The sequence below is a fragment of the Porites lutea genome, chromosome 13 (assembly GCF_958299795.1).
Source record: "Porites lutea chromosome 13, jaPorLute2.1, whole genome shotgun sequence".
Taxonomy (NCBI): domain Eukaryota; kingdom Metazoa; phylum Cnidaria; class Anthozoa; order Scleractinia; family Poritidae; genus Porites; species Porites lutea.
Window position 1 is genome coordinate 5,700,570 of NC_133213.1, and position 8,990 is coordinate 5,709,559.

Here is an 8,990-nt window from a genome sequence, read left to right on the forward strand (position 1 = left end):
TGGAATTTGTAGCAGTTCTTTACGATTTGCCTTAACGCGTTTGTCCACGAAATCCTTGCTTTTTCATCTTCACTGCGGCAATCACTGCGCACGTTTTGCCAAGGCAGGTCAGACGGCCACCAAGCTGGTCTCGTAGAATCTTTTCCCCATCCTGGCTTTCCACGACCAGTGGAATACCGCAACATCATTGGAATGAATGCTCGCAGTTGGGCTTGTGTCATTTTGTCCACAGGAGTGGGTATACCATCAATGACCAGAGGAGGAAGTGTGTAGGTATCTGGGTTTTCTGGGGGTGGTGGTGGAGCGTGTTCAGCTAACGCATGCTCTAAATCCTGAAGGACAAGCTGCTTAAGGTTTCTTACCACATTTTCTAGTGGTACAGCTCCAAACACCTTGAAAAGTGGATTTGGCTTGCCAGGACACACACACAGAACAACAGCTTGTTGCCCTACCCTTGTTGTATATTCATCAATAGTGGCTCTTAACTTCCGGAGAAGACGAGTTTGCTGCCGTTTACGAATAGAAGGGTTCGTTTCAAAAGAATGCGGTCTTTTCCGTTTCTTCCCTGTAGCAATGGCGGCGGCGGCAGCTACCCCAACGGGCCCTGCGGCCGCTAGCTGCGCGGTGACTTCATCGCTGACTGTGGAACTCAGCAGGTCCGAGCCATCGAAGGTTGTTGACTCCGGCGATGAGGGTTCATCATCTGACATTTGACTCATCGACTGAGACATAGAATGTGAAATCTGGATCGTCTGCGACATGTTCTGAGGCAACGCTTGGGATAACCCCACCTGGTGAAGGCTGACTTGCGCCAGTTTGCTGTCAAAAAGCAAAGAAACTAACAGTCAAAACCAAAACGAAAACACAACATCACCAGTTCTTTGGTGCCTGTTCATGCAATTTTCAAGCGACGTATGAATATGAAATTCGCTTAAAAAGTCTCGCCTCAGAGGAAGTTTTTCAGCGCAAAGACACCGAAGAAAATCAACAAAAGAGCCCAGCTAAAATCCGCTGAGGTCCCTCTGATCGAATTGCACCGTCGACTCGATCAAGGCGAAGCAAACGGCGTTTAAATTCTAAAATTTCCACCTTTTCGTTTGGCAAAGTCGTTCACGGGTTAGATTAGTGACGGGTTGAATACTTACGCTGGTAGACGGCAAAAAATGTTCCATTGCCGTTCAAACAAGACCAAACCCTTACAAAAACACACTCAACGATACCTGGTTTGACGGTCAGGATCAAAATAACTCGGCAAAGGTTCTGAATCTGCGCAAAGAAGCTCTCTGTGTCCGACTTGCGCGGAAAAGAGAACGCGATGGCGGCTGCTCAATAGAACAAACTGGCGTAGGGCTGCCACGCATGTGCTAACTAGCTGCGGGGCGTCCCGGTTTGTTCGTCCTCGTAGGGGTAAGTGCAATCTAAGAAACTTTACGATTGGTCAATTATTCCTTCCTTATTTATAAGAAAATAATTAATTGGCTGTTTGCGTTTCCACGAAAGCTTGGCGTGGCAGCACCTGTTCTTCTTTGACCTCATATACCTGCAATTTTTTTTCTTTCTTTGAATTCAAGAAAAAAATTTACTATGTTAATTTTTTACTGCACTGGGAGCAGATGTAGGTTACTAACAAACAATTCCCGAAAATTAACATACATGTGTTCATTATATTCACTCAATCATGATCAGAAATATTCATTATCCTTTCAAATACTTTCATGTACTTTTTGTTTGTTTTAGTCTGGCTGAAATGTTTTCTTTTTATTTTCAGTGCAGTGGTTTTGCATTTAAAATTCGCTATGACTCAATTTGTTTGACAGCCCATTTAGAGTTTGCGAACTGGAAACACATTTTCTCTTTTGTCTTTTGTTACCGGTACTTCACTAACTAGCACCCCCTGAACTTGGGAGAAGGTAAGCTGGGCAAACTTGTTCCAGAGGTATTAGTTCGAGGCCACTTGAAAGTCTTCCTAAGCTTAAATCATCTACTTTTACACAAAAATTGCCGAGGGCTAAGCCGACTATTCATGGGCGATTTGCTTTTTGTTGTGTTTATTTGTTTTTTGGTTATGGCCAAGCAGGGCATCTTGCTTATTTGGTATGAGAGAGTGAGAAAATCTGGAGACTGTCTCTTTTGCAGTACATTCCAAAATCAGCGAACACGACCCCCCCCCCCCCCCCGCCCCCCTCACTGCTTTCCCGCACACACAAATCGACTCAGTCCTTAAACCCCTGCCCCACAAGGCTAAAGGGTGCAGTCTTACATGACTCATAGACCATCAAAATTTTTTGACAAGCTACAGTAGACTTGTTAGTAATGAAATACGCGAAAAAATGGCACAGAAACAGGTGAACGAAAAAGTGTTGAACGTTTTGGGGGAAGGGCTATAAGAATAGCTCAAAATTCAATTTTGACCGGGAGGCTTGGTGACCAGTACGGGAGACCGGCCGGAGATTTGTCCTGTATCTGAGAAGCACCCGGATAATTGGGCTCGAGAACTAAATCAGTTGGAACATCTAGAAATGCAGACATTTTTCAGAAAGAAATATCTCAAATACTGTCTTAAGGAGTCTTTTTGAACCTATACCTTGGAGGATTTTTGATCACTCAAAATTGCAACCATGGGTTAAGGTAAGGAGTGCAATTTTTTTTCCCAGGAGTACTAGTGGGCCCTGTTATCACGAGATTTTGTATGGAATAATAACTCTTTATCTCAAGCTCAGGAAACTACCTCAGTTCCTTGTAGCCTAAAAAAGGGCTGATTTTTGATTTTATTTTGCTGTATTACATCTGCTTGAATCTGGGGAAGCCAGGTTTCTGAAATATATTTGGAGAGAGCTTATAGTGGACTGTTTAAAGTCCCCTGCTATCTTTCCAGGTTATAGCAGAGAGGAACCGCTATTTAGCCTGTTTCAGGCTCTCAGATGGTGAGCATGACACGTCAGTGAAAAGCATGTGAAAATATGAGTGCATGATCTGCCCCTGTGGGAAAGGGTGGGGTGGGGGGGGGGGGGGGGGTGGCACCCTTCATCTCCTCAGCTTCCTCTAGTTGTAGTTTTGTTTTTGCGCTTTCTCAATTTTGTGAACCCCACTATCTTGGAGCCTGGAACAGGCTAATAACCACTGAGTTTGAAAGGGTGCCATCTTTTCTTTCACAAGCTGCTTGAATGCAAATTTTGCTGTTTAGTGGCACCTCCCACAGATTCATTCCCGGGGAAATATTTTACTCTTACCAGCTGAAAATCTAGAAAGCAGCCTCTCACATGTTTCAGTCAACAATGATGTCACTATGGAAAGAGGGGACTCAGGAGGGTCTACCCTGTTATTCAATAAATGTATATTGCAATATAGATATTCAATAAATCTATGTTGCAATATAGAGGCCACAGATTTCCAACCTGACCGAAAGACAACTGGCATTGATGAACATTAAGTTTAGAGTACACTTTTATGATGTCATGCACATTTTTTAATGATATTTTTTAAAGAGTTGTTTTGTAATATCTGTACAGGTCTTGGCTACATATTTGTACAGCTAGTAGTATTAAAGAAACCTACCTTAATACAATTCCAGTGATCTCATGTACATGCACACTTGATGAAAAAATTAAAAACATCAACAAAAAGCAGCGTATTTTGACAAAAATATGCTTTAGCCATTTCTAGGCAATGATATTCAATGCTAATACACTCTTCAACCAAGAAAAAACAAGTGGAAATGACAACATTTAAAAACATTCAGAGGCAGATCAGGGGGGTGCATAACTGATTCCTTTTCTTGCCCTATAGCTACCCCTTCTTTGTCCGGTACCAAAGAATAAATCCTCCAATCAACTTTGTCATAGTTTGCCCTACCAACAAAATCAGAATCCAAAGAGAGGCCACCCTGTGAGATAGTATTAAGATACTCGCCTTTTCCTTGTACCTTACATGTGCATGTCAGCCCCTTTTCAAACAGTTTTAGATCTGCCCCCTTAATCATAATTGCATAATTTAAGTTAATACTTAGTGGAAACAAGGGAGAGATTTCTGCACAACCTTAAACATATTAGGGACACTGTCTCTGTGTAAGTCGTGTGCAGGTAGGCCAACATGTTTGCTACATAGTTAAATACAAGGAAAATGATTTCCAGATGTGATTATTGCTTCACTGTTCTAGCCCTTATAAGAGGCAGTCTACCCATATTTACAAGGAAAATGATTTCCAGATGTGATTATTGCTTCACTGTTCTAGCCGTTATAAGAGGCAGTCTACCCATATTTATGGGCTACAGGTATGGGTAATTTACCCGTCATGACTGGTGAACAGAAATCCTCTCGATATAATTATGTACTTTGAAGAAGTTGTTCCCGGATCTGACCTGCATCAAATAGTATGAAATGCTGCATGCGTGCATAATAAAAAAGTGGTGTGAAAATCTCACTGCAACAAGGACTGGAAACAGAAACTAAGGGCCTGTTTAAATGGAGGCGGGGGACCTCAGGTAGGTGAGGTAACCTGCTTTGGTGGGGTAACCCACCTGTCTATATAATCTCTCATTTTAATTTTATCACGGTTACATGATAGATGGGGTGACCCGCCACATGTTACCTCACCTACCTGGGGTCCCCCACCTCCATGTAAACAGGCCCTAAAAGAGACTGAATATAATACGGTAGCTCCAGGTTTCGCAATAATTGGTTTTCCATTATGTGATGTCTCTTTGACACTTATCTGCCAGGATGGGTCCACCATATGATCTTGAATTCTTACATTTACATGCTAAACCCAACAAATTGATTCGATTCACCTCGAAAAAAGAGTTAAATTATTGCTGGAGAATCCTTGGGGGGCGATCAAAACAACCAGCGGCTTGATCATTAGTTAAGTTACAAAACGATGCGTTTCTGTTCTTTATTGGTTATTTCTTCTTTTTTCCTTTGCCCTTCTTTTTCTTCTTTCCTTTCGCTCCTCCTGTGTCCCATCCAAATCCTCTAAACTCCAAAAACTGCGGCACATTATGAGAGATGTAATAGCCATTCGACATTGCGTCGGGGCTCAGCAAGTCCACGTCTCTCTTCGTTTTGGTCGGTGATGGAGAACGCGATTTTTTCCCACTCTTCTTTCCACCTTTTCTCGATGGGCTTCTACTGCTTCCTCTGCTTCTACTCCTGCTTTTACCAGATTTTCTCACTTTACCAGACTTGTGTCCTGCCGGCTGTGATAATCAAAAACACCACACGCGAGTTGTTACAACACAACAGTGAAAAGTAAACAAAGCTGCAGGAAAGCCATTGAAATGCGGTACGCCATTCTGGTGCTGCGTGCTTGTTTTAAAATCGTTCATACTCACCATTTTGAAGGGAAAAAAACACCGGCTCTCGAGCCGGTAAAGGGTGTTGCGTTAACCCTCAACCTGTCCCGAAGACTCTCAACTTTGAAGTTACCTCATGACCGATTGATTGTTCTTCTGATGATCGCTTGCCCGTTTCGAAGGAATGCAAATAAAGTCGGACGTCAATGCATGGAATGGTTACATTCTGTCACCATACCAACCATATTCAAATGAGCCACTGGGTCCCTTAGATTTTTTTTACATCAAACAAAGCTTTAACTAATACGATATATTTATAGATTTTCAGGCAAAGAATATTATAAAAACTTCCACTTCAATGGTAGTGAAATCGCGATTCAGTCTTCGCAGCCGATTTATGTTTCGTAACGCAATGCTTCTCGTTCAGAGTAGCGTTGCGTGACGACACAAAAAAATGCTGCGCCCGAACACCTAGGGTCGGGAGGTGTGGGAGCAGAAGGAACGCCCCATCCCAACCCCTCCTATAAAAAGCTGTCCGTTTTGGATGAGAGCAGTCCAAAATATCAGGCTTTTCTAGGATGAAAGAGGAAAGGGGTCAGCGCGGAAGGGCCTCCGAGAATGGGACAATTCAGCTGCAAAATGTTTTGCAGTTTATAAAAAGCTCCTGGCAACTGAGGCTGGAGACTTTCTGGCACAAAAAAAAGCTCTTTGGACAACATCAAACTCCGAGTATTTCTTCTCAAATGCCCTGTTACCAAACCAACCATAGGCTTGCCGAGATGCCAAAATTGTGATTGAAAATCTCAGATCTGAGACTATGAGATTGAAAGAAACGCAGAAATAATTAGACTGCTATTTACTCGTTTCGTTTCTCTGAAACATGAATCACTGTAGCTGCTCCCAAAATAATGAAAGACAAAAAAAAAAATAGGCTTTAAATACAAAAAGCAACAACTTTGCACATACAGGGGCATAGCCAGCTTTTCAACTAGTTGTAGGCCTGGCTAACTTTTATTTCTACATATCCTAAAAATTACCCTGCGAGCATGCTTTTAGCATTTACAAAGTCGTTTGCATGGCCTTTCTGTTGCGTAGTTGGTTTATTTACTGCCTGTGAGAAACCTCAGCAGCAAGCAGCATGGATTCCATCAAGCATGCACCAGATTAATAATTCGTTGCTTTAGAGACAACTTGGTCCAACTTGTGCATATACATAAGGTTGAAACCAATACTTTCCATTCTTTTATGATGGTTTTATGCATTAATTTCCTTAGTGTATGCCCTGCTATCATGATACACTTGTGCAGAATTAACATGTGACATTCTTCTAGTCTGAAATGTCATCCGTCTCTTCACCCTACCCCCAACAGGTGGCAACCCAGACTAACATTCTACCTGTATAGGATGCAGCTCTAAAAAAATTTTCTCAAGTGCTGTTATTAGAGACAAAATTATTTTTTTCCAGATTTCGTTGATATGAGCAAGAAGCCCATGGTAAAAAGGCAGACTGCACAGCCTCTGCAATATATTTTCCTGTTTTAAAGTACAAAAGAAATTGCCCTATGCATCTCCAGGGTTATAATAATAACATTAGTTTAGTCCAATTATTGGAGTTACTTTAAAAAATCAACGGGTCTATTTGATAAGTGATGGGAGGGGGTCCAGACGTCCTCCTTGCCTCTGTCAGACCCTTATCGACTACTGAAACTTCAAAGAAAAATCCGCCTGCATGACTCACACTAGACATACGCCAGAGAGCTTGCTCGCAGGCTACTTGGCCACTTGTATCTTGGGTCTATCTTGTACTATCTCTTTTTCCCTTTTCTTGAATCTTTCTTAGATTTAAGTCTTTTCTTTTTTTTCCGCAAAGTGTTCGTTTTCTCTTTCGTTATTTCTTCGATGACTGGCTTAATACGGCCATTTGCTGTCTTTCTAATAACAAAGTTTTCCTCTGTGAGAGGTCCATAGTCTATTTCCTGTGTTTGAATTTCATCAGAATCTCCATCAAAATTCACATCTAAGGAATTGCTTTCCTCATAGGAACCTTCACTGCTCTCTGCTTGAGTTTCCACCATGGCTAAACTCTATAAATTGAGATAAATGAGGAAAGTTGATAACACGTCATGCAATCACTGAATTCAATTTATGACTGACAAATTTAATTCAAATTAACCCATGCAACAAAATTTGACAATACTGCGATGTATAAAATGAGTCAAATATTATTCATCTAAGGCATTTTATGTCATGGATAAAATGTCTACAGAGCATCTCATTTTAGATGCCACTCAACGACCCATTGAATTGAACACATACATTACGTTAAAGTGTATCAAATAAGGTATTATAATTTAGGAAAATTGAGCCGGGAGGCTGCTGTAGCACTAGTTTGCTTCACTGCACAAGGACAGGAGTTCGACATACTCTCGTTGCCAGAGCCCTTCGCTTTACTTGGTCACAAATTTGATCAGCACTTCCAGTTATAAGCCCCCTGGGATATAAGCCCCCCTCCCCCCAGAAACTTCTTAAGAAGATGTATGTATAAGCCCAGCAATAATAAGCGGAAGTTTACAGTAATTTTATTTCTCTGTAGATGGGAAGCTCAGCCTTGTCCTAAGCCAGAGGACAAGTTTTAGTCCTACCATTTCAACATATGGACCAGCATCTTCAACATTTTCAATGTCCAGTTCAGAGGGGGATTTCACTTCAAGTTCTTTCTGAAGTGCTTCTTCAGCTTCCTTTATCTTTGGTAGGAAATCTTTCACTCTTCTTAAAACTGGACCATAAGAGATCAAAGACAATGATTAGTAAGAAGTGAGGGTCAACAACGCCAAGGGCAACTCCACAATATAGTCAACTCTCGACACCCCGATAATACAGAGTGTAGATAAATACCAGCAAAAGTTTATTTCAGTTAAACGACTGTAATTATTACAGTCGTTTGACTGAAATAAACTTTAGCTGTTATGGACTCTCGCATATGAGGACACTAACTTGAAGTCCCCACAGTGTCCGCAATAAAGGGAGTTGACTGTAACCACTGTTATAGAGGAGGTTCCAACAATAAAATATTAGGTATTGGAGTTCCGTAAAATATCCAATACATACTATGTACTACATAATACACAGTGGCTGTATGTTGGCAGTGTAGGATCCCTTTTTATTGATAAAAACTGTGACCCGGGTCTGTTTTTTGTCAGTCCCTGAGAAAACGGATTCCTACAAGTTATCTGCCGAGGATACTCATCCATAGGGGTGCCATAGCTTAGTGGGAATAAAAATGGAATGCCGGCCCATGGAGGATGCGCACATTTTACGTATACTTATTTGATTTAGTGATGATTCCAACAAAAACGATCAAAAACACAATAGACGAAGTTTGCATGTTACCTGAAGGTGGCTCGACTTTAAAAATCTTCGATGGAACTCTACTTTCTGCCTTGCTTTCTTTGGTTATGAGAAATTTGGAATTTTCTGCAACAAAAACAAAAAAAGCACGCGGTTTAAGCTGACAAACTTTGGATCACGAGCCATTTACTTTTTCAAGACAACGATATCAAGACAACGTTACCAGGCCTGAAAGGAATATGCAGGAGTTCGTCTGAATGAGAAACTTGTCGATCTTGTGTTCCATCGCTACAAGACGCCATTTTGAAACAGAAGAACACGTGGTTGCATTGTTTATTGCCCAGAATGCAC

General features: G+C 41.5%; 2 protein-coding genes across 3 annotated transcripts in view; both read right to left on the reverse strand.

The window, feature by feature from the left end:
• The window catches only part of LOC140922641 (DNA-binding protein P3A2-like), a 3,831-nt gene extending 2,459 nt beyond the window's left edge, over positions 1 to 1,372 (reverse strand). The window contains exons 1-2 of one of the 2 annotated variants that reach the window (XM_073372625.1): positions 1,221 to 1,372; positions 1 to 819 (exon numbers count right to left, since the gene is read on the reverse strand). The exon at positions 1 to 819 is cut by the window's left edge and continues 2,459 nt beyond it. In XM_073372625.1, coding sequence (XP_073228726.1) covers positions 1 to 761 — 761 coding nt within the window. In that variant the 5' untranslated portion in view covers positions 762 to 819; positions 1,221 to 1,372. Of the gene's footprint in view, positions 820 to 1,145 lie in introns of both variants that reach the window. The other variant, XM_073372626.1, reaches the window with a different exon arrangement.
• A 5,540-nt stretch (positions 1,373 to 6,912) lies between these two features.
• Positions 6,913 to 8,984, reverse strand: LOC140922685 (uncharacterized). Its single transcript, XM_073372680.1, has 4 exons — positions 8,863 to 8,984; positions 8,682 to 8,765; positions 7,934 to 8,067; positions 6,913 to 7,375 (listed from the first exon to the last, which is right to left on the reverse strand). The coding sequence occupies exons 1-4, from the start codon at positions 8,939 to 8,941 to the stop codon at positions 7,097 to 7,099; spliced, it is 576 nt and encodes a 191-aa protein (XP_073228781.1). The 5' UTR covers positions 8,942 to 8,984; the 3' UTR covers positions 6,913 to 7,096.
• Positions 8,985 to 8,990: the final 6 nt, after the last annotated feature.

What these genes read in the sequence shown, in the direction of transcription:
- LOC140922685 (XM_073372680.1), bottom strand. Translation starts at nt 8,941, where the DNA reads ATGGCGTCTTGTAGCGATGGAACACAAGATCGACAAGTTTCTCATTCA. An exon ending in GCATATTCCTTTCAGGCCTG is followed by an intron (nt 8,766 to 8,862) that starts GTAACGTTGTCT and finishes TTTTTGTTGCAG; the next exon opens with AAAATTCCAAATTTCTCATA. An exon ending in TAAAGTCGAGCCACCTTCAG is followed by an intron (nt 8,068 to 8,681) that starts GTAACATGCAAA and finishes CTTATGGTCCAG; the next exon opens with TTTTAAGAAGAGTGAAAGAT.